General features: G+C 34.9%; 1 protein-coding gene across 4 annotated transcripts in view; it reads left to right on the plus strand.

The window, feature by feature from the left end:
- The window catches only part of CCDC91 (coiled-coil domain containing 91), a 366,658-nt gene that overhangs the window by 110,917 nt on the left and 229,721 nt on the right, over nucleotides 1-26,020 (plus strand). For 2 of the 4 annotated variants that reach the window (XM_043439827.1, XM_043439828.1), the window contains exons 4-6: nucleotides 14,072-14,232; nucleotides 15,498-15,701; nucleotides 18,413-18,517. In XM_043439827.1, the coding sequence (XP_043295762.1) occupies nucleotides 14,072-14,232; nucleotides 15,498-15,701; nucleotides 18,413-18,517 (470 nt within the window). The remainder of the gene's footprint in view (nucleotides 1-14,071; nucleotides 14,233-15,497; nucleotides 15,702-18,412; nucleotides 18,518-26,020) is intronic. The other 2 variants (XM_043439829.1, XM_043439830.1) reach the window with 1 other exon arrangement.

Here is a 26,020-nt window from a genome sequence, read left to right on the forward strand (position 1 = left end):
TCTGGCTTGGGAGTAGTTCTCTCTTATTTAGAAGATTGTGCATATTTGTGTGTTTTGATCACTTAGTTGATGATTCTTCTGATAACTTGAGTTTTTAAAGCAGTTCCCCAGTCATTATATTATTTGATTATCATAAATTTTTTTTGTTTGGTTTTTGAAAAAGAGGCTGGTTTTGTTTTTTTCCTTTTATAAATGAAGAAATCAAGGCCCCACTGTTTGCCTTGTACTGAATTCTACACCCTACATCCCAGTGTGGAACTGGGATATAAATCTAGGTCTTAAGGTTCATTTTTTCTTCTCTGTTCTATGTTTCTCTTGTGAAAGGAAAATCTAAATGGAGTTGGATTGCTCTCTAAAATGGAGGAGGGAGGCCACTGAAGAAGTGTGGCTGATGCGTATTTCAGCCCAGGTGAAATTTGCCCTCTTGAGCACTTATTGTCCTAACAGCATCTAGAACATCTGCCAGAAACCCAAGATATGTATTGGAGTTTTAACCTAAAACAGCTTGTTACAGCCTACTCATTAAGGACAAATATTTCTTTTTTTGTGTCAAGAGTATAGCCTTTTGCCTTTATAAGACCTTGACTGTTTTCTTCCACAGAACACTGTTTTGGTCTTTACCTGAATCTGAGTCTCATGAGTTGTAGTTCATCAGACACCAAATAAAGGCCTTTGTTCTTTGCAGCCTAAATGTTGGCTATTCTTAGATACTCTGGAGAGTGGCTTGAGTTCCATTAAGAACACTGAGACTAGGAAATATGCATTAAAAACATTGATGTACCTCTGATCTCAGATTTTGTTTTTTTTCCCCAAATTATTCATTCATAGTAAAGTGAACTTTCATCAAGGCAGTATAAGCCAATTGTATTTTATTTTTGTTAATTGTAGATGTAAGTTCTTATTGCAGTTAATTAAATTTATTTATTTTTTGGTGAGTTAAATACTGAATATTCTAAACCTTAGATTGTTGTTTCTCTTAAATGAACAATTATAAGGGTTCACATCCATTCTATGCGGTTTTTTTTTTAAGTATAAGATTTTTCAGCACTGTTTCTTATTAAAAATTTCATTTTTTGTCTTTTATGCTTACTAAGAAATATTAGTTAGATGTTTCATTGCAGTCTTGTGACAGACATTACTTAGATGAAGTTTATTCCTTTTCTTTTAATTTTTGTTTTGAGAACTATTGCAAGATGTACACTATTTTCAATTTATTTTAACCACATGGTTCATTAATTTTAATGGGTAAACTGGGGATAGAATTTTATTTAAGCTACATATTTCATTTAGATTTGGGCCTCTAAAATTTCTTGAAGGTAATTCTAAGAGTTTTGGTGTCTAATAGCTCCTATTGTATTTAAATTTCTAATAAAGAGGATATACGGAGAAGGCAATGGCAACCCACTCCAGTGTTCTTGCCTGGAGAATCCCAGGGATGGGGGAGCCTGGTGGACTGCCGTCTATGGGATCACACAGAGTCAGACACGACTGAAGTGACTTAGCAGCAGCAGCAGCAAAGAGGATATAACGAGCTCCAGTTTGGGTTGAGGACATATAGCTTTAGATATCTGTCTCTAAAGAATATGTTGGTGTGGTAAGTTTTTTTTTTTTTAGTAGTGTATTCATCGTATTGATAAAAAGTAGATTAGTCTGCTGCTGTTAAAAATTTTGGTGTTTATAAAGTTTATGAAAGTCGCATACAGGTATTATACACATAATCATGTAGATACTACATTACTTTAATGGGGATACTTAAATACACTATACTGCTTAGAATAGTATAGATGCTTCAGACTTGAATACAGGAAAAATACCACCCAGTCTCTATAAAGTGAGCAGTTCCATTTGTATACAATGATGGTTCATTTTGGATAAACTCTGAGAATTATTCTGGGGCCATTTATTTCATCTTAGGAGGCTGAGCTAGCTTCTTGCAAATAGGAATCATGCTGTAATCTACTGAAACCAGTCAGTATGTTGCTATGGGAAATATTAAATTGATATTTCTGTTTTATGATTTAGATAACCAAGAAAAGAAAAACTATTTTGACTTCAAGAAACAATGATTAAAGCAAAAGTATTAACGTATTTTTTAAAAAGATTTGTGGCAGAAGTGGCATATAGGAAGAGAATAGTAAAGCCTCTTTCAGAGAATAAAAGAAGAAATTTGCTATTGATGAGAGAATAGTACACATCAGAAACAAAAAGAATAGCAAATAATCTCCACACTGTATCGAGAAAGGAAATAGTGGCAGAGTTTATATTGAAGGTTTAAAGAAAGAGGAAAGAAAGAATTGTGAATTGCATTTTTCTGACATTCACATTTCGTAACTAGATTAGCTTGGCCATTTGATTAACTCAGAGGGCAGAGTGATGTTTAGTTTTACTTTATTAGTTTTGCTTTTCATTGTCAATAGTATGTAGTTAAGAGTTTATTTGAGGACTGCTGTTTTTTCTTTTTTCTTTTAATTGGCATTGTTAAATTACTGTACATATGATAGCCAGATTTTTAATAACACAATAGTAGCTTCTGTTGTTACTGTCATGTAAATATATACTTTATTGAGGATAATAAGAATTTTATTAAATTCTTAAATTTTCATCTCTTTTTTACTTTATGCTTTTACTGTTAGGTGGTCTATGTTTTCATTTCCTTGTCCTGTATCTCTCATTGTTTATGTACACATGAAGCTAAAATCCTATATGATTTTAACTTGTATTTTTGATCATTCTAGCTTACAGACTGAGCCTTTGAAGCAAATAGACATTCTGATCCTGACAGTCTTTTGGCCATGAGGTCAGGGGCATAATAGTTAAAACTGCAACCTTAGGTTCTTCATTTATAAAATGGCTATTATTGTTAAGTATCTAATCATCTGGCTTCCAAGTAGTTCAATGGTAAAGTATCTGTCTGCAATGCAGGAAACCCAGGTTTGATCCCTGGGTTGGGAAGACCCCCTGGAGAAAGAAATGGCAACCCACTCTAGTATTCTTGCCTGGACAGTTCCATGGACAGAGGAGTCTGGCGGGCTACAGTCCATGGGGTTGGAAAGAGTTGGACACGACTGAGTGACTAACACAGACACAATCAGCTAACACATAGAATATTTTGCACAATGCCTGGCATTAGCTATGTACTCAGTCAATGACAGCTGTCTCCCCTTTCTTCATTTCACTAGTTTAACAGAAATTTGAGCTACTGTTTTTGGTCATGTAGGGAAAAAAAATGGTTTTTAGTGGAACTGTGCATTGTCTACATTCAGCATAAATTTAAGAATTATCTGATTCTAGCCCTGTTCCTTGTCTTTGGACTATTTTATATTTTACAGCTATTTATATGTTATAGGTAACTGTTACACAGGTTAGTTCTGTCATGTTGGGTAGAGTTTCAGTTGTCTTCCTTTTCCTCTTTGGTTGCAGTTCATTTTAGCATTCTTTTCAGTTCAGTTCAGTCCAGTCGCTCAGTCGTTCTTACTCCCTACTCCCTATCAATTCCTACTAGTTTAACTTTTCCTTTGAACTGGTTGTAACATTTGCCTGGTTCCCTCATTGTATGAGCAGAATAGAATCTTTCACATGTGTTCATTTTGTATCTCTATGAGAGTCAAATTTTACCCTTTGTCTTGGAATGATTATCTTTCTTTACTATATTTAAATATTAGCATACACTGTTTCCACAGAATGTCTAAATAAATCCTCCAGAGGAGATTAGTTTATTAAACACCTACCGTGAGCAGCATGTGTGTGCCTGGGCTCAGCTGCTCGGTCACTACTGACTCATCAACCTGATGGACTGTAGCCCTCCAAACTCCTCTGTCCATGGAAAATTCCCAGGCAAGGATACTGAAGTGACTTGCCATTTTCTACTGCAGGGGATCTTCCTGACCCAGGGATCCAACTCCTGTCTCTTGCATTTGCTTTGGCGCTCAGCCTTCTTTATGGTTCAACTCTCACATCCATATATAACTACTGGACAAACCATAGCTTTGACCATACAGATCTTTGTCGGCAAAGTAGTGTCTCTGCTTTCTAATACCTTGTCTAGGTTTGTCGTAGCTTGGTATACTAATATTTTATTTTACTTATTTGTTATTTGAGATGTTCCAACAGTGATATCAACTTTACAAACAATGGCAAGTCTCACTCACTATAAATATTTAACCACTTAGGTTTAATATTTATTATTTTAATACTGGTGTGATATTCTTAAGGTAAATATAATATTTTTATTATAATTATTATTTGTGTATTATTTTAATACCAATGTGATATTCTCAGGGTGAAATTTCTAATTTAAAGGATTTGTGTTGTATCTTTCATTGCATAGTGTCTTGAATATAGTGATATTCTGTAGTTGTGTTTTCAATGAGTGAATGGATAAAGGAGTCCCTGAAAGACTACCATTTTTTTCCCCTCAAGTTTCTTATCATGTTGTAATGAGATTTAAAATTTCTTTTTTATTTAGGTATAATTGACATGTAACATTATATCAGTTTTATGTTTATAATGATGTAATGCTTATATATATTGCAAAAATGATCACAATAAAATCAAGCTAACATTTTTGCTCATATGTAGCTATAGATGTTTTTTTTTCCTGTGGTAAGGAACTTGTAAAATCTCATGTCCTAGCAACTTTCAAATATACCATACAGTATTATTAACTATGGTCATCGTATATAGATTATTTGTATATATTTAACATATATATTAAATTATCCCCATGAATGTTTATTTTACAGCTTGAAATTTGTCCCTTTTGTACCTGGTCTCCCATTTTGTCTTCCCCTACCCTCTGCTTCTATAAACCACTGGTTTGCTCTCTCTATCCATGTGCTCCTTTGTTTGTCTTTAGATTCCTTATGTAGTGATAGCATAAGGTATTTGTCTTTGTTTGACTTATTTCACATAGTATAATGCCCTCAAGATCTATCCATGTTGTTGCAAATGGCAAGCTTTTCTTCTTTTTTATGAACAAATAATATTCTTGTGTGTGTGTGTGTGTGTATATATTATGTTTTCTTTATCCATTCATCCATTGATGGACACTGAGGTTGATTTCATATTTTCAATATTAGAAATGATGCTGCCCTGAACATGGATGCACATGTCTATTTGAGTTATTATTTTTGTTTTCTTTGGATAAAATCCAGAAGTAGAATTGCTGCATCATACAGTAATTCTAGTCTTAATTTTTTGAGACGCTTCCATATGGTATTCCATAGCATCTTCATCAATTTACATTCTACCAGTAGTTCAGAAGGGGCTGCTTTTCTCCATATCCTTACCAACACTTGTTATTTCTTCCATTTTTGATAATAGCTTTTCTAACAAATGGTATCTCACTTGTGGTTTTGGTTTGCATTTCCTCGATGATTAATGATGCTAAACACCTTTTCGTGTACTTATTGGCCATCTATATGACTTCTTTGGAAAAATATCTATTGAGAACTTCTGCTTATTTTTTAACCAATTTTTTTTGGCTATTGAGTTGTTTATATATTTCGAATATAACCCCTTTTGAGATATATGGTTTGGAAATATTTTCCCTTATTTAATAGTTTTTAGTTTGTTGTAGTTTAGTTTGCTTTGTCATTTTTGCTTTTGTTCCCTTTACTTTTGGTATCTAAAAGAAAGCCTTAAGTAGCCAATTTCCATAGACTGAGGAGCAAAAAACTATCTTAGTATAACACCTTAATATATTGCTTTAAGTTGCAACAGCAGTTTTTTTCTTTCTGTTGGGAAATTGCTTAGAATTTGAATGTGTCTGCCTATGAGCAAGAGATAAAATAAAAAGAAATCTCAGATTTTGGAATGTAACTTGGTCTAAAGATGTGTGATTTTAAAATATTTCTTCCATATTCTTCCAACTTATAAGACTCAGACAATGCTCTCTGTATCTTGTTAGTTTCTGTTTTAATTTCTTTCGTAGTTGCTGTAGGGTTTTCTTCCTTCTGTGATAATAAAGAAGCAGTGGTGATGTAAGTAGCACAGTTTTCCACTTGCCTGTTCAAAAGTTATATTTAAGGATTATAAAGACTTTACCTCTCTCTCTTTTAGAAATTATAACATAGTTTCTTTAGTCATCTGTGTAATTCTAAAAAGTACTCACTGAAATTTTTGGTATCTATTAGTGTTTCCTAAACCGCCCTTAGAGAAATTAGTACTATTACTCTTCAATTAATCAAGTAGAGATGGAGCATTTATATATAGAACACTTTGAAGGGTAATAGAAAATAACTAAAATGATGGAAATTTAATCATGTATGTGCTCCCCCTTTTATTAGTAAAGTAACATGTCTGTTTCTTATGATTTGACCTCAAGCTTTTTAAAGGTGTTATATGTTTCTCTTTTCTTGGGCTCCAAAATCACTGCAGATGGTGACTGCAGCCATGAAATTAAAAGATGCTTGCTCCTTGGAAGGAAAGTTATGACCAACCTAGACAGCATATTAAAAAGCAAAGACAGTACTTCGCCAACAAAGGTCTGTCTAGTCAAAGCTATGGTTTTTTCAGTAGTCATGTATGGATGCAAAAGTTGGACTAAAAAGAAAGCTGAGCACCGAAGAATTGATGCTTTTGAACTGTGGTGTTGGAGAAGACTCTTGAGAGTCCCTTGGACTGCAAGGAGATCCAACTAGTCCATCCTGAAGGAAATCAGTCCTGAATATTCATTGGAAAGACTGATGCTGAAGCTGAAATTCCAGTACTTTGGCCACCTGATGCAAAGAACTGACTTATTGGAAAAGACCCTGATGCTGGGAAAGATTGAAGGCAGGAGGAGAAAGGGGCAACAGAGGATGAGATGGTTGGATTGCATCACTGACTCGATGGACATGAGTTTGAGCAAGTTCTCGGAGTTGGTGATGGATAGGGCAGCCTGGTGGACTATAGTCCATGGGGTCGCAAAGAGGACATGGCTGAGTGACTGAACTGAACTGATATTTCTCTTTAAATCTCTAGCAGATATCTTAGGTACATCTTGAATCTATTTAATTACGTTTACCCATTAGATTTTTAATCAAGAGGTATTTCCTATAGGGAATCTTTCTCATAGAGAGGAAATACTTTTCTGACTAGCAAAATTTACCGTGTGTTTTTTTTTTTTTTTTTGGTCAGTTAAAAAAAATTATCTACTTATTTGTACTTACTGCCATCTTCTTATTTAGATATACTGTTTAGATTTTCTTCAGTTCTTACGTCTGTTTTTGTTGTTCTGTTGCTGAGTTGTCTCCAGTGCTCTGTAACTCCATGAACTGCAAGCACGCCAGGCTTCCCTGTCCTTGACTATCTTCCAGAGTTTGCTCAAGCTCATGTTCGTTGAGTCGGTGATGCCATCCACCTGTCTCATCCTCTGTTGCCTCCTTCTCCTCCTGGCCTCAATATTTCCCGTATTTCTTCACTTTTTACATATCCTTTGTATTATATTTTCATATAAATGAAAGAATGTTGAAAAATGGGCCCTTGACTGGGTAAGAGCATCTTTAAATGGAAATTAAAGATCAAAAATTCTTTCTATGTTAAAAGTTGTAAAAATCATTATCATTGTATTGGTATTCTACTCTTGAATTAACTATTAACAGATATAAACAGATTTCTTTGAGTATAGTTAAAAGTGCATAGATAGTTCCACCTGTTTCTTGTTTAGACTTTGCAAGAGTTATTATGCTTGTGTAAACAAAATATAGTTGACCACAGGCAGAATTACTGGGAAAAAAATGCATACTATTTGAAAACTTAGTGCTTCTTTGCTTATGTGGTGTTATGACTTAATGTGCTTTATTTTTGTGTTTTAGAAGAGGTCTGTAAATGAAAAATGATATGCTCAATGACTATGCTAATTACTGTTACAAAGTTAAAGATGAGGAACTGTCATTTACTGCACTTCTAATTAACTTTATTACTTTAAAGGAATATATGATGACCTTGTATCCTTTAACTCTTAGAAAAATAAGAAGTTCTCATTTGAAATGACGCAATTTGTTGTCTGCAGTCTTGCTTACTTTGGCCGCCTGATGTGAAGAACTGACTCATTGGAAAAGACCCTGATGCTAGGAAAGATTGAAGGTGGGAGGAGAAGGGGATGGCAGAGGATGAGATTGTTGGATGGCACACCAACTCGATGGATATGAGTTTGAGTAAGCTCCGGGAGTTGGTGATGGACAGGGAAGCCTGGCGTGCTGCAGTCCATAGAGTCTCAAACAGTCAGATTCGACTGAACTGAATTGCACTGAACTGAGTCTTGCTTAAGACTTAAAAGCAAGCAAACAGACAAAATACCTGAAGAAAATTTTGTAGATTTCTACTTCTTGAAAAGTGTTGGCTGAATTTTTATGGAAATTGTTGCTGTTGGGTACACTTGATTGGAATTTAAAGATTCTGGGCATAGACTTACAGCAATCAACTTTTAATAGACCAAAGAATACTACAGCAATTTGAAACATTAAAAATTATAACTTCTTAGCTAGATGAGAAGATAATTATATTTCACATATTGAAATTCATATTTTTTCATTGTTTAAAAATTCCCATTGAACAGACATGTATAAATACGTATATCATCTATATTATTGTATTACATTTAGAGTATGTTTATGTATACAGTATTTATAAATGTGGACTTTTTTTTTTAGGATGAATTGCTGTTTTTGCATAGTCACCTAAAATTTAATGAAAATATATGACTTCTAGCATAGGAGGCCTAACTGAAAAATCTAGTTTCTGGTTAAAGGGTAACATTTCTATATTCTCTTTTCTTTCACATCACTATTCATTTGTTTTCTCATTTAATTTTTAAACTAGGATGTGAATTATGATAAGTTCAGTGAACTTTTATATTATCAAATTAAAAATATTCCTAAAATTTTCCTAATGATTCATAAGTTGAATGCACATGTAAATTCTAGGAATTTTAGGTTCAACTTTACTGACGTCTGCAAAAAGTTTTGATGTGATTAGGAGGATGCTAGAAGGATTTTCACCTCCAAATCTAATATTTATTGGTCTTTTACTGACTCTTGGTATCTTTTCACTACAGCATCATTTCTTTGAGTACCCTGCATGCGGTTCTCAGTCGCTCAGTGGTGTCTGAATCTATGTGACCCCATGCCTCCTCTGTCTGTGGGATTTTTCAGGAGAAGGTAGACATTTCCTTCTCCAGGGGTTCTTCCAGACCCAGGGATCGAACCTGCATCTCTTGCATTGTGGGCAGATTTTTTTTTACTGCTGAGCCATTGGGGCAGGCTAATTGGGTGTTATTAGTCTTTAATTTGGATTAGAGGTTTTTCTTCTCTTACTTACCCAGAGCAAATTTTGATCAGTGAGATGGTTCAGCTCATGGACTTTGAGGACTGCAACCAGGAAGGACAATGAAACAAGAGATCTTCAGAATTATAATTTTAAGCATATGTATATTTAAAATTTTGCTTCATGAATCTAGCTGTTTAACTTAAGAAATAGAACATGACCAACTGTAACACCCCTGCCCTGTCCCTGTACTTTTCCCCAGAGGGACCTCTGGCTTAAAATTTTGTTATAATTTACTTGCTTTTGTAAAAAAGAAAACTTTTTATATATATTACACATATATGACATTTATATATGTGTGTGTGTGTGTGTGTGTGTGTGTGTGTATATAGTTTTACTTGTTTATGTGCCTTGCAGAAGTGGGTTGTTAGTGGTGGTGGTTTAGTTGCTAAATCGTTTTTTTCCTTTAATTAACATGCCTACTTTAGGACTGAGGTCTGTATGTTTTACCATAAGAAATTATGCATTGATTTTTATTTCTTCAGTGTTTTTTTTTCAGTGTTAGTTTTGCCATTTTTCTCTATAAGTCTATTAATATAGTGTTATAGTAATGAATTCTCTAACCTTGCATACCTGAACAAATCAAACTCATTCATTGCATATCATTTTCTCAATATGGTGTTAGATTATATTTAGTAATTTTTTTTTAAAACTTTTACCTAATTATTTTAATTAAATACTCTAAAGATCTTTGTTGTTCTGTTTTTTTTAAAATTTTTATTATTATCTGTCTTGGCTATCAATGTTATATTAATATTATATCACTCTAGTGAAGTTTTCCTTCATTTTCAATGCTCTGTAATAATTTTAGAGTATTGGGATAATTCATTTTTTGAATTTTTGTTAGAAATTCTCTTGAAATATTTTATAGGGTGTGCTTAGTCACTCAGTCATGTCCAACTCTTTGTGATCCCATGGACTGTAGCCCACCAAACTCCTTTGTCCGTGGGGATTCTCCAGGCAAGAATACTGGAGTGTGTTGCCATGCCCTCCTCCAGGGGATCTTCCCAACCCAGGGATCGAACCCAGGTCTCCCACATTGCAGGAGGATTCTTACTAGTCTGAGCCAGCAGGGAAGCCCTTATCTATAAGGTGGTTGGCTTATAATTTTGTTTTTTCCCCAAGGAAATATGTTTTCAAAGTATTTTTTCGCTTTAATCCAGTCATCTTTTATAGACTATATTTCTATGGAGACTTGCTATTATATCCAGATTTTTCAAATTTATTTACTTAGAAGTCTTAGAGGAATTTTAGGATTTAAAAAAACTCTTGTTTTAATTATTAGGTTACATTTGTGACTTAATTTTTATATTTGTACTTTTCTCCTTTTATAAGTTAATAAGTTAATTACTGTTCACTTACTTTTCTTAGAATGTCAGGGTTTTGATTCATTCGATCTGCTTTTTTAACCTTTGACATCTGCATTGTCTTTATTATTTTTTTATGTGCTTTTAAAGTTTTCTGTGTTGTTTCTATTTTAGTTCATGAGATGGAAAGTTAATTCATTTTAAAATTGATTGAAGTGTTCAAGGCTCTACATGTTTTTTTCGAAACACTGCTTTAAATGTATACCATAGATATGTAATGTTTTCTTTATTTCTTAGAAATGTGTAATGTCTTTACAGTGGAAAATTTAAATTGTACTGTGATTGGATGGATAATGGAGTAGGTGAAAAGAGTCCAGGAAAAGCTTGTTGGTATTATTTTAACATTTTTAGAAGAGGAAACTGTGACTTAGAGAGATTTGTGTAATTTGCCCAAGGCTACATAACAATAAGTTGTTATGGTTCAAATTTGAACGCATTCTGATTCCACAGCTGTGGCTTTTACTTAAGCAATAGTATTGTGAGGTCACAGAGGGACTGAACAGTGTGGCTTAATCAGGGAACAGTAAGTAGCACAGTGTGACTGGAGTGAAATTGGCACTTAGTGGTATCATTTCTGTGTTGGGCAAATAGTTCTTTGGGATACCATTAACATGAAATAAAGCGGGTTTATGTAAGATGATGGGTAAGTGTGATGCATGTACCAGACAGCTAAATGCAACTGTCTGGTGGTTAGGTGAGCCTCTGGATCAGGAGGTCTGTAGAATGGTTTGTACTAGAGATGTGAATCATTTGTCATTAGCTTATAGATGATAATTTAAATAAGGACTTCTGAACCTGGTAAGAATATTGTGAATACTGAGACGATTAGAGGGTGTAGAAAACAGTGAAATTAAGATTAAGTGGGAAAGAGCCTGAAAAACAAGACAAAAAGTCAAAATACTAGAAGGAATTTAGGATGTGTGTGCTAAGTTACTTCAGTCATGTCTGACTCTGTAGCCTGTCAGGCTCCTCTGTCCATGGGATTCTCCAGATAAGAATATTGGAGTGGGTTGCCATGCCCTCCTCCAGGAATTTAGGATATAGTGGCTTGTAGGTGCCAAAGGAAGAATTTCAAGGAAAAGGGGAAGTCATTAGTGTTATGTGCTCTGGAGTAAAAGAAGGATAAAATAAGAAATGTTCATTTAACTTAATAATAGCTTAAAGGAAAATTAATATCATAAATGATGAGTCTAGTGGAGTGATGGGATTTGAAAGAAAAAGGAGATTTGGTTGTGAAGAGAAAGTGTGAGAGGGTGGTGGTAACTATTGGAGTTTGAGTGTGAGGGTGCTTCTTCGCCCTCCGTACTTTGCTCGCTCGAACTCCCTTTTCCTTTATTTATCTCGTTCCTTTCTCTTCCTTTATTCTACCCTCTTTCTTTTCTTAACATGGTGTACGTGAACATATAATGTTACAGAGTGAGAATTTAACTCATGACAACGTGACATTTTGTCTTACATTATCGATATAAATATGAATAACATGCATGGTGGTATGGTGGTTTAGTCGCTAAGTTGTGTCTGACTTGTGACCCCGTGGACTGTAGTCTGCCAGCCTTCTCTGTCCATAGGATTTTCCAGGCAAGTTATACTGGAGTTAGTTGCCATTTCCTTCTCTGGGGGATCTTCCCTACATAGAGATCAAACCCAAGTCTCTTGATTGCAGACAATCTCCTGACAACAAGGTGGCGTAATGGTAAGGAATCTGCCTGCCAGTCCAGGAGATGCAGGAGCCTTGGGTTCCTCAATACTTTACCGCTGAGCCACTGGGAAAACCTATCCATCCACTTTGTACCTTTTATACCTGAAAGTAAACATACTTGTCCAACAAATTTTAACAATCTTTGAAGTAATGATGAAGTGCTAAAAGCTTTACATATTTTAGTCAATTAAAACCTCATCATCACCTCTATGTCAGTTTTACAAATGAGGAAACTGAAGGAAGTTAAGTAAATACTTGCCAATTGTTTTGTACTTACTTTGGCAATATAATTTCAAGGTCTATGCTCTTAATCATGAGGCTGTATTCCTTTTTACTATACTTCAGTACCTATTGTCATCCCTTTAAAAAGCTAGTAATATTTTTAGTACAATTTTAATTTAGAATTAGAAGTTAGAATATTTTGACATTTTATGGAAGTCTGTTAGCATATAGAATAATGAAGAATAGAAAAAATAATTTCTGAAAAAGATATATCAAGTAGAAATGTGAATTAAAGTACAGTTTTTTTTTTTTTTTTGTATTTTAGTTAAAATAGTGAAATGGTTGTTGGAGAAATTAGGATACCTTACCCAGTATGGCACACGGTATTTGAAAAATACAATATAACTATACAATAAAAGCATATATAAGATAATTAAGTAGTCCTGTATGGTACCAATAAAAAATTGATACAGTCTTTAGTTTGTTAATACCTAATGACCTTATAAATGTCTTTCTTCAGGGAAAAATGCAATTGCCATTGTGATCTGCCTTCCAGAATTTATGCTAGAGCTTCGCTGACGTTGCTACTGATGCCAATGTGGAATAAAGGTCTTTATAATTTAAACAGTCAAAATGGATAAATGAATTACTCTTAAAAGTGATTTAGTTCCTCCTCTTAAACATTAAAACACACATACAAATGTATTTGAATTTTTAGAAGGGACATTTGAAAATAATCTGTTTATTTTGCTGTCATCAATATTTTTGTCTCATTTCATGTTTGGAATTGGCTTTCCTTTTGTGACCTTTGTGTTTGAACTCTACAATCTAATAATGTTTTGTTGTGAAACTAACTACAGAGTTGCATTTCACCATTATTTGTCTGTGGAAACATACTAAAATTGACCTTAATATGAAAAAAAATCTTCTGTTGTTGTAAAAGAAGAAATTAGCCCAGAGACAGTAGATTAACTGTTGTAATGTCATTGTTTTTCCCCTTAGCCCTGGTAGTAACTAATTCATCTGATTTGCCTCTTGGGTCATAAGGTCACTGAATACACAGATGCGTGTCCTGCTCATTGCTGTCTTCTCCGTGCCTGGTGCCTGTGTCTGGCACTGGTAGAGATTCTAGTGCTTTCTTGTAACTAACTGAATAGGTAAAAAATACAGGTGAATAATTTCTGAGTTGCAAATGCACCCCTGTGGTAATGTATTAGTATGTAAACATTAAGACACTATTAAATTGTTTTGTTTGCCTGGGTCTCACATGGAAATGTCATGTTAAATTTAGAAACACTAGTTTTAGATCTTAGATAACAATCCCTGAAAAGGAATCATAGAATCCTCATTTTCTGTCCTTTGCTTTTACTTTCCTTGTCCTGTTTCCTTCCCTTCCCTCTACTCTGTTTCTTCCCCTCAATCTGCTTTTTATTTTCCCTTTACTAATACTTTTTTTGGTTTATTTGTTTTCCTTCAGTATCTGGAGTCCATCTTTCTCCAGCTTCTCCTGAGATTGTATTGGACCATGATCACACTTCCCCTTCAGTTGGCTGCCTCTCTTCTGAGCCCATTATTGCATCACCAGAGAATACACATGCAGATAACAGCATTGGCAGTCAGACTCTTCCTAAAGCACAGGTAACAACAAGCAAATTTTTATAGGAAGTTTTCCTACTTAAAAAATTGCATACTGATTTAATTGAAGTTTTCTTGATTTCCTTTTTTTTTTTTCCTGTTGATACTCTTTGAGGTTAATATTTAGAATTAAAAAAACTGAACAATGTTTGTTTTGTGACATAATTTCAAGGTGTCCAAATAGCTTTAGTTACTAAAATATGATTGACTATCTTTTTTATTAAAATAGACTTAATTTTGCATTGGAAATCGTGAATTTCAAAAAGGAAAATAATTACAAAAAACTTTTTCTTGGGGCTTCCATTGTGGTCCAGTGGTTAAGAATCTGCCCGCTGATGCAGGGGATACTGGTTTGATCTAGTCTGGAAAGATCCCACATGCCTCAGAGCAACTAAGCCCATGTACCACAAGTACTAAGTGCTCTGGAGATCAAGAGCCACAACTTCTGAAGCCTGCATCTCTAGAGTCATGCTCTGCAACAAGAGCAGCTACTGCAATGAGAAGCCTACACATCACAATGGAAAGTAGCCCCCATTCATGACAACTAGAGAAAGCCCACATGTAGCAGTGATGATCCAGTGCATCCAAAAATATAATAAAATAAATACATACATAAAGTAATAAATCTTACAAAATAAAAAAAAATTTCTCTTTAAGGGGAACTTAAAATATATTTTCAGGTATTAGAATATTCATTTCAATTTTAGAATAAAAACAAAAATATAGCAGTTACAACGTTTATTCTTTCAACTATTTATTGATCCAGGCCTTGTGCTAGATGCTGGAGTTAGTCCAGATTTCCAAAGTGCTATATACAATCTTGACTCACCTGTGATCTTTACTAGAAAGTGATGATCAATTAAAGATTATTGATAAATTTCAAATTCTGATTTATAATTTAATAGATAAGCAAATTCTGAAATGTGTGTGTAAATTTAAGAACTGTGAGTGTCAGAATTGTTTATACTTATTATACACCCTCAGCATAAGAAAAAAGTTTTTTAAGATTTTTAGTGCTTCGTTTGGAAAATAATAAATACCGTAAACTCTTAAGTTTAGAGAAAATTTTGTTTCTTAGATCAGATTGTTGTAACAGTTTGAGGTCTTCTGTTGATTTACTTAAAGGGTGAAATAATTTCAGAACTTTGCTACAACTTAATTTCCAATGTGGTTTCTAGTGCCCTTTGGGTGATTTCTTTCTTGGTAAAGTGTAAACTTTCCTCTCTTGTGTGTGTGTGTGTGTGTGTGTGTTTTTTAATGTGGTTTAGATTCAGCAATCAACACACACTCATCTGGATATCTCACTTTTTCCATTGGGTTTAACTGATGAGAAAAGTAATGGAACAATTGCTCTTGTGGATGATTCTGAGGATCCTGGAGCCAATGTATCAAACATACAGCTTCAGCAGAAAATTTCCACTCTGGAGATGAAACTCAAAGTTTCTGAAGAAGAAAAACAGAGAATTAAAAAGGTATATTTACATTTGTCTAAAAAATAAGTGTTTGAATTGCATATTCTGGAAATACAATATAATCCCAACCTCTGATTGAAAATTCATCAGTGGAAAAGCTGTTATGCTCTTTGTGACAGGCTTAAATCAGTTAGATGAGTCTATCACTTACAAAAGCCTTTGATAAGAAGTTTCTAGCCATAAATATACACTTTTAAAGATATGAATGGCTTTTACTAGATTTTTTTTTTCCCCAATGAATGCTTTCCTTTGGGTTTCTTTATTTTGAAAGCACATAGTGTTGCAATTTTATGTAGATTAGAAGATTTGTACTATTCGTTTGTTTTTATGAGAAGTCAGGCATCATGTGATATTTGACAGAATACTTAGAAATACAGCTGTTCTAGTAAATTATTTATGTGTGTTCTTATTTCAGTTTTCTACAAATGTCTCTATAAAAAGGCTTTAGCAAGCTTAGGGAAAGTATGTGTTGGGGTCAGTTCAGTTCAGAGGGTCAGTCATGTCCGATTCTTTGCGACCTCATGGACTGTAGTACACCAGGCATCCCTGTCCATTGCCAACTCCTGGAGTTTACTTAAACTCATGTCCATTGAATCGGTGATGCCATCCAACCATCTCATCCTCTGTTGTCTCCTTCTCCTCCTGCCTTCAGTCTTTCCCAGCATCAGGGTCTTTTCCAGTAAGTTAGTTCTCTGCATCAGGTAGCCAAAGTATTGGAGTTTCAGCTTCAGCATCAGTCCTTCCAATGAATATTCATGACTGATTTCCTTTAGGATTGACTGGTTGGATCTCCTTGCAGTCCAAAGGACTCTCAAGAGTCTTCTCCAACACCACAGTTCAAAAGAATCAATTCTTCACTGCTCAGCTTTCTTTATAGCCCAACTTTCACATCCATACATGACTACTGGAAAAGCCATAGCTTTAACTAGACGGACCTTTGTTGGCAAAGCAATGTCTCTGCTTTTTAATATACTGTCTAGGTTGGTCATAACTTTTCTTCCAAGGAGCAAGCGTCTTTTTATGCTGCAGTCACCATCTGCAGTGATTTTGGAGCCTTCCAAAATGAAGTCTGTCACTATTCCCACTGTTTCCCCATCTATTTGCCATGAAGTGATGGGACCAGATGCCAGGATCTTAGTCTTCTGAATGTTGAGCTTTAAGCCAACTTTTTCATTCTCCTCCTTCACTTTCATCAAGAGGCTCTTTAGTTCTTCTTCGCTTTCTGCCGTAAGGGTGGTGTCATCTGCATATCTGAGGTTATTGATATTTCTCCCGGCAGTCTTGATTCCAGCTTGTGCTTCATCCAGTCCAGTGTTTTGCATGATGTACTCTGCATATAAGTTAAATAAGCAGGGTGACAGTATACAGCCTTGATGTACTCCTTTCCTGATTTGGAACCAGGCTGCTATTTCATGTACAGTTCTACCTGTTGCTTCCAGACCTGCATACAGATTTCTCAAGAGGCAGGTCAGGTGGTCTGGTGTTCCCATCTCTGTAAGAATTTTCCACAGTTTGTTGTGGTCCACACAGTCAAAGGTTTTGGCATAGTCAAAAAAGCAGAAGTAGATGTTTTTCTGGAACTCTTGCTTTTTTGATGATCCAACGGATGTTAGCAACTTGATCTCTCATTCCTCTGCCTTTTCTAAATCCAGCTTGAACATCTGGAAGTTCACAGTTTATGTACTGTTGAAGCCTGGCTTAGAGAACTTAGAGCATTACTTTACTAGTGTGTGAGATGAGTGCAATTGTGCGGTAGTTTGAGCATTTGCCATTGCTTTTCTTTGGGATTGAATGAAATGAAATTGAATGAAAACTGACCTTCTCCCGTCCTGTGGCCACTGCTGAGTTTTCCAAATTTGCTGGCTTATTGAGTGTAGCACTTTCACAGCATCTTCTTTTAAGATTTGAAATTGCTCAACTGGAATTCTGTCACCTCCACTAGCTTTGTTCGTAGTGATGCTTCCTAAGGCCCACTTGACTTCACATTCCAGCATGGCTGGCTCTAGATGAGTGATCACACCATCATGATTATCCGGGTTGTGAAGATCTTTTTTGTATAGTTCTTTGTGTATTGTTGCCACCTCTTCTTAATATCTTCTGCTTCTGTTAGGTCCATACCATTTCTGTCCTTTATTGAGCCCATCTTTGCATGAAATGTTCCTTTGGTATCTCTAATTTTCTTGAAGAGATCTCTAGTCTTTCCCATTCTATTGTTTTCCTCTGTTTCTTTTCATTGGTTGCTGAGGAAGGCTTTCTTATGTCTCCTTGCCTTTCTTTGGAACTCTGCATTCAGATGGGTATATCTTTCTTTTTCACCTTTGCTTTTAGCTTCTCTTCTTTTCTCAGCTATTTGTAAGGCCTCCTCAGACAGCCATTTTGCCTTTTTGCTTTTCTTTTGCTTGAGGATGGTCTTGATCCCTGCTGTACAATACGTTGAAGCAGGATGTTGTTTATAGTTAGCTTACATGCTTTTATGTATTTATTTAGCATGAATGCTTTTAGTATTATATCAAGGTTAGTGTTAATGTTAGTGTTTGGTATTGGTCTGGAAATGAGAGTGAAGTGTACATTTTATATTCTTGAACTTTAAAAACCATATTTCCTGTGGGTTCTTTCGTTACCAAATATTTTCTATTGTGTCATTGAAAAATCAGAGTCTATTTTTTTTGCCATAAATATTACACAATTTATGCTTGTTTTTTGTCTTTTAGGATGTGGAATCATTGATGGAGAAACATAGTATCTTAGAAAAAGATTTCCTTAAAGAAAAAGAGCAAGAGGCCATTTCTTTTCAAGATAGATACAAAGAACTTCAGGTAAACACAGCGAATTAAAAATTTAATATGTAGGCCTTTTGATGATGCATGTCATATATAATTTCAGAAAGTGCTCAATAAATGCTTTATGAGTGAGGGATCAGATACTTGCTTAAATTGTAAAATACTGACTAATATTGATGAAATCAATGATAAATGCCATTTTGAAAAGTAGAGATCTCTGAGAAGCTGTGAAGGTTAGTTGCTAATCTCAAGCTGGCCTAAAATATTCTGTTTCTGATGATTTTCTCAATTTGGAAATTGCACATTCCAGTTTTTCATATTGTGATTACATTTCAAAAGAACTGAGATATTTAACCTTTTTCATAAATGTAATCAGTCTCCTCTTCTCCTCACATTTCCTTAACAAATTTATTTCTTCTGCAGTCTTATCCTTCTCCGTAAATAGCAATTCTATCTTTCCAGATGCTAAAGCTGAAAGCCACATTTACTCCTTTTGTACTTAGTCCAAGTCTGTTCCTTTAGCTATTGCCTCTACCTTCACAATATCCAGGTTTTGACTGTTTATCATTATGGTCACTGCTGCCAACCTGTTCTAAGCCAGCCTTATTTCTTCCCTGGAATACTGAAGTATCTTCTGTTCTAACTTACCTTTCTACTTCTGTCATTGCCCACTTACAGATCATTCTCTGCATGGCAGCCACTGTGATCTGTTTAATAGTTAAAGCTGCTCATGTCATTTCTCTGCTCTGAAACCCTCGGTGGCTTCTCATCTCCCCGAAACTAAAAGTCAAGTAAGTCCTTAAAGCAGTTTGCAAGGCCCTTCATTTTCATGTGTCCCTTCCCCCTCCTTTTCCCCGACTCTTTCTCCTCACTTGTTTTACTTTACCCCTCTGTCTAGAATACACCGCCCTCACTTTTCTGCATGGTTTACTTTTTGATATCATCCTGGTCTCCATGCCAGTCTCCCCTTACCAAGGGAAATCTTTTAGACAGTGCTGACATCCCCTACCAGCCTTCTCATAGTCTCCTTTATTTTTCTCCATAGCACTTTTTACATCTGACAAACTGTGTATTTACTTGTTTATTTGCATAGATCATTTTAGTAGTCTTCCGAGTGGTCTTCTAGCTTCTACCCTTGCTCTTTGCCCCTAATGAGTCTTGGTTTCAGCAGGTGAAATAATGTTTTTAAAAATGTGCATCACTTCATTACCCAACCTCAATTATCATTCCCCTCCTTTCAGTGTAAATCTTCTGACTTCTCTCCAACTCACCGCCACCCCCCTGTCCCCCCCTCCCCCCCACTGACCCTTGCCTGGCCTCCCCTCAGCTGCTTACTTACACTGAGCTCCTAAGAGATCCAGGTGAATGTGTGAGTCTGTGTTACTGAGAGTGTTCCCTGCCTGTTGGGGTCGTGAATGGAGGGAACGTATTTGGGATTCATTCACATTTTCTCTGACTGGAATGCTCTTCCTTCAGATATCTGCATGGTTTTTGTTTCAAAAAGGTCAAAACTTGAAAATAAGGAAAAGCATTAACAGCGTGTTCTTTGAGTGCCCTGGGAGGACATTACTCACTCGACCTGCTCACAGATTATTTAGGAGAAATGTAGCAATGCTGTTAAACAGTGCTCACTGTTTACTGTTGATTAGAAGTCTCAGTTGTATAGACGTTACATGTCAATTTTTTTCGACAGAAAAGATACAATCAATACTGGCCTGTTAGAATTTCAAAAAATACTGTTCATATTAACTTATAGGATAGTCATCATTTTTGTTTCTAACTAGCACTCTTGCTTAGTCTAATACTCTGGTATTTAAATTTTCTATCCATGTGTGCTAAGTTGCTTCAGTTGTGTCTGACTCTTTTTGACACTATGGACTGTAGCCTGCTAGGCTCCCCTGTCCTTGGGATTCTCCAGGTAAGAATATTGGAGTGGATTGCCATCCCCTCCTCCAGGGGATCTTCCTAACTCAGGGATCGAACCGGTGTCTCTTATGTCTCCTGTGTTGACAGGCAGGTTCTTTACCACTAACGCCACCTGTGATGCCCTTTTATAGGTATGCCAATTGAAATGCTCTTTGCAACGGTCTTAACATCTGATTCATTCATCCTGTTAACATAAATGGTTCATTAATGAAGAATAGATTAAGTCTGTGATGTGTTTCCTTTATATTTATGTGAATCACATTTCAACTGTTTGAAAATTGTACTCCTTAACAACTCTCATGAACCCTTGCTTCCTTTAGAAACTTGCTCAAATGCTACCTTCTTCTGGAAGCTTTCTTTGACTATTCTGTAGAAAATAAGAACATGGTCAGCATTTCCTATCCCCATTTCTTTGCTTTTTCCCCCGTCTCGTCATAAAACCTGTTATTTCATTTTGATTTGTTTATTTTTTGTTTTCCCCCACCAGAGTGTAAGCTCCATGAGATTAGGAACTTTCCTTTCCAATGCCTGGAGCAATATTGGCTTATAATATGGCTCAGTTAATACTCTTGAATGAAAGAATTCATTAATGCACCTTGCTCCCCGAGGGCTAATTACGGTGTGTACGTCCACATTTATAGTCTCATACTTAGAATTATAGTGCTTATTAGTAGGTTCAGTACTGAATACTGGAACTTCGTGTTTTCTTTTCTCTACATTGAGTGACTTATCCTGGGCCTGCTCGTGAGACAGATACCTTTGAAATTCCATTTCTCAGTCTGTGAATGGGAACAGTAACATACTTGAGAGACCAGCCCCTGACATCATAACACTTTGAGCTTTCCGTAGTGAAGGCCAACAGTGACAACATAATGCTGACTTACTGCTATTACTGTCAGTAGTGATAATCTAGGAGTAACAACTTCAGTTTTCAAAGCGGATATTCAGTATTAAAAGTTTTCAAAACTAATATTCAGTATTAAAACTAATATTCAATATTAAAAATACTTTCTTTTTACTAGAAACAATACTTCCCAAGAAAACACTTTTTAGGTGATTTTCATTCAGTACCAAAAAGGACCTCTCTCCTTTTCTTACTATGTGTAAGAAAAGAGTAAACAAACTTAGGGAGTATTTTATCACCTTGGCTAAATAAGTGATAGAAAAGTGTACTAGGAAGTCTAATAGTCAAATTGAACTCAAAGACAGGCATTCTGTTTAGTTTCTATATCACTGCTGGGTGATGGAAGAAGTCTGGACTTATCATTTTGGTCTTAGCTCATAGACCTGGAGAAGGGAATCATGTTTTTTTCCAAGGGGTTTGACTCTCAGAGGGGTGTTTATTATCTAAGAGTTGCCTGTTCTGCTAGGTTGCCTCTTTTGTGAACCTTGGGATAGAGAAGGATAGCTTTTCTTTGGGCTTGTTATGTTTGTGCTCATTGGCACGTCCTCATTGCTGGTCATTCCATTATCCAGTTTGGAATTTATGAGGGAGACTAAAAGCAAGCTGACAAAATTTGCTACTATGTCATTCCTTGGGTCCTCAGATTCCCAGGCGGTCTGTTTTTCTTGTCCCCTTCCATAGTCTTCTTAGATTTGTTTTAAAGATACTGTCCAGGCCTTTCAGCTGTACTTACTGAGAAACCTAGGGAGATGTGCATCTACCTCATCTTAGTCTGGAAGTGAAATAAGAAGGAATATTTTAAATTTTAAATATTATGTATTATAGCTACTACAGGAAATCAATTCCACCTTAAAATACATTAATTTAAAGCAAGTATTTTGAGTGAATTTTTTTTAAGGAAATTAGTGTAAATAATCAGCTCATAGAGTCATTGTAGGTAGAGGAGAGGTAAATAAAAATATGTGTAGCTCACTTTGTGAGATAATTCATAAATCTCTATATCTGCATTATACTTATAAGTTTATGCATAAATAGGTTATGTGTTAGACTTTTTGGAAGTATATTTTTAATAAATATTTTTAAATTAATTGTACCTGATTATTAAGCATTGAGAAAATCTTGAGCTTTGCTCTATGACCTACTTTGCGTAATTAATTTTTTTTTCTGGGAACATAGCCCTTTTTGAAAACTGGTACAAAGTTTGTTTTATCTAATACTTTTTAAGAACTAGAAGATGTGATTAAATTTGTGAATATCAAAGGAGAATACTCTATACTAAATATAAGTAGGATGAAATTTTAGCAAAAGTGAGTTTTGGAATCATGAATATAAAGTTTTTTGCTTGAATTTGTGGCCTATCAGTCATCCCTCAGATATTTGAAAGTTAATGTATTTATTGTATATTTTTTTCAGGCTATGGTAATCCATATAATTTTTATATTAAGCCATATGTTACATACAAGGTTTCTAAATGTGTGTGGAGCTCAATGAAATAGAAAAAGTTTTCTTCTCTGCTATTTTTGATGATAGGGATAATATATTGGTGCTTGCCTGTCTGTGGTATCCTAAATAAAGCAAAATATCCAGGAGTACACAAAGATAATCCTGGCAAGACTGGATTAAATTGACTGAAAAGTTTATGTGTAGAGGTGTACAATACAGAAAAAGAGAACAAAATTCACACCTTCTCATCACCATGAAAAATCTAGGTATTTTCAAGTGATCTGAAAATGTAGTGCTTGAATTTTCAATCTTGTAAAGAAATCTGCCTCCACTTAGACCAGTGTTGGGTGTACTTTTGTCATGATTTTAGTCTAACCAGAGATGGAGTAATTAATAAATGGAATGTTTGTAAAACCCTTAAACTTTGGAAAAAAAACAAAAAGATTAACTGTTGCAGAGAATTCTGACAGTGTTGATTTTTGTGATATCGTCTAATTGCTAGGCTAGGTGGAGGGGTGTGAATGTGCCGGTAACAGAAGGAAATTACAAAGAACATGAAGCCTGAAGCACAATGGGGGTGTGCACTACCTCTCCTTTCCTGTTCAGTCCAGGGTGTGTAGCCCAAGCAGAGGAAGAAAAGTGAGTCATGCTGCGTTTGTCTGAGGTAGCTATTTAAAGGACTTCTCATGAAACATGAATAGAGAACTTATCTTACTATAATTTGGATTCCAGTGTCTTCTGTTTTATTTCTTTGACTCTCATAGCCAGTACATCACACCTGTGACAGGCAGTGAGGAAATTTGGAAGCTTATCAAATTGTACATCTCATAGTGTGACCACATTTTAACAGGTTTAACTAATAGATCTTAGCTGATTGTTAAATTATCTCTGATAGTTGTCAGTATTGGTACCTATAGCTAGATTTGGGAATTTTCTATACAAACTCTTTAAAGATTGAGTCTATTCCTCCAAATGCCACTCCGCCTTGAAATGTTGCTTAGTTATATAGTATGTTGAGTATTCTGTTTGAGAATTTAATTTAAAAAAATATTGTGAAAATCCAGTGTTTCAGAGGACTTTCAGTTGATCTCTTAAATGGATTTTTACCTGTGTTCTGTTGCTGATTTCAAAGGTTACATTACTTCAATAAGAATAGATATTATTCTTAATATTTTTGCATAGTTTTAAAGTGAATACTAGTCAGCTGTTGGGAAGTTGGGTGCTTAGCCAGAGACCACTATAATATTAATAATTATGCTTTATGGCATTAGAGCAATGGCTTTGATATCTTTGAGCATTTAACTTGATAACTTGTGAGGAATTAATCAGTTCTGCATAAGTAAACCAAAATTTAGTTGATGGTAGAAATAGCAAGAGAAGTAGAATTAAAAGTAGAGCCTGGAGACGTTACTGAAATTTAAGAGTTGCTTCTTTTGGTTTAGCAGAAAGAGTGGTTTCTTGAGATGGAATCTGCTCTAGGTGAAAATGCTGTGAAAGTGGTCGAATGACAACCAGGGTTTAGAATATTATGTAAACTTAGAGGGTAAATGGCAGGGTTCGAAAGGACTGACTCCAGTTTTGGAAAAGTTCTACTGTGGGTCCAGTGCTGTCAAGCAGCATTGCATGCTACCAAGAGTGTTTGTGAAAGGAAGAGTTAGTCGTTGTAGCCAACTTCATTGCTAGCCTTATTTCAAGAAATTGCCATACTACCATAGCCTTCAGCAGCCACCACCTTGATCAGTCAGAAGCCATCAACACTGAGGCAAAACCCTCCACCAGCAAAATGAGTAGAATTCACTGAAAACTCAAATGATTACTGGTATTTTATGGCAGTAAAAGTATTTTTTGACTAAGGTCAGTACATTGTTTTTTTACACATAATGCTATTTGCACACTTGATAGATGAAAGCATGCTGTAAACATAACTTTTATGCCACACTTGCCAAAATATTTGTGTGACTTGCTTTATTTCAGTATCATTTTATTGTGGTGGTTTGGACTCAAACCCACAATATCTCTGAGGCATGCCTACGTACAGATGGTAGTGTACTAAATAAATATACTTTTATTTGAGAAAATATTCTCCTCCTTTTCCTTTTTTAAGAATATTTCTTAGATGCCCATGCATAGTGGCTCATTAAGAGATTCCTTATTGTTTTCATTTTATGAGTATCTGAATATATTATTCTGTTTCTTTTATTATAAAGTATTGCTTATTTTCAGTCTATTCTTTCAATTTCTTACTCTTTAAAGTCAAATAATTTTACTATAATATGTCTTGGCATTGGTCATTCTGGGTTGATTTTCCTAGATTTCCAGTGTGTGCTTTAGTATACATATATAGTTTCAATTCTTCTTTCTAAATGTCAAGGAGTTTTTATTAATTATAGACTTAATACCTGTATTATTTTCTCACTATGTTTTATTCATTCTGGTGACTAATTGTGTGTGTATTGGTGTATTGGTTACTTTTGTCTTCCATATTGCCCTTTATTCTTGAATCCTTTTCATCTCTTTTTTCATTTACTTTTGACCTAAAATGTATTTCCTCTTATTCTCTTAAGGTGTTAAGAGAATAACTGTTCTTAAATGTGTTCATAAATGTGTTCTCTTAAGGTATTGTCCATTCAGCTCATTTGATATTATGTTCTTTTTAATTTAGTCATCATTTCTGAAATAATTTATTGTTATAATTTTTAAAAATTTTTACATCATTTCTGAATTTTTCTAATAATAATTCATATTATTCTATAATATACTTTATTACTTTCATAATATCTTTTAACTTACCTTGAAGTACAAGGATAGAATTTGAAATTTCTTTTTGAAATATATATTTCTGCTATGCCTTTATTTTCTGTAGGGCTATCATGCTATTCCATAAGTATATAAATAAAACATTGCCTAGCATTTGACTTAATAATTTTTTTATTTTGTTTTTATGCAAAATTAGTTTTCTTGATTTTTTTAACTGGAGGAGTGACTTACGGCTGTTTTTTCCCCCTCACAATTGTATGGTGCTCTTGTATTTTTGTCAGATTAAAAGGATGTGGCAAAATTTGTAGATTTTTCTGATGCTGCTCCTTTCTTTCACTTTGACTTGATATTCTTTTCCTTCCTTTTTTTTTTGTTGTTGTTGTCTCTGGCTTGGTCAGTGTGGATTCCGTTCTTGGTTTTTTCTGTTCAATATGGGGCTGGCTTTCTCTTGACGTACTTAGAGTTTACTGGATCTAGTTTATCCAGGCCATTAACACTAGGGCCACTCG

This window comes from Cervus canadensis, chromosome 21 (genome assembly GCF_019320065.1).
Source record: "Cervus canadensis isolate Bull #8, Minnesota chromosome 21, ASM1932006v1, whole genome shotgun sequence".
In the NCBI taxonomy this organism is placed as follows: domain Eukaryota; kingdom Metazoa; phylum Chordata; class Mammalia; order Artiodactyla; family Cervidae; genus Cervus; species Cervus canadensis.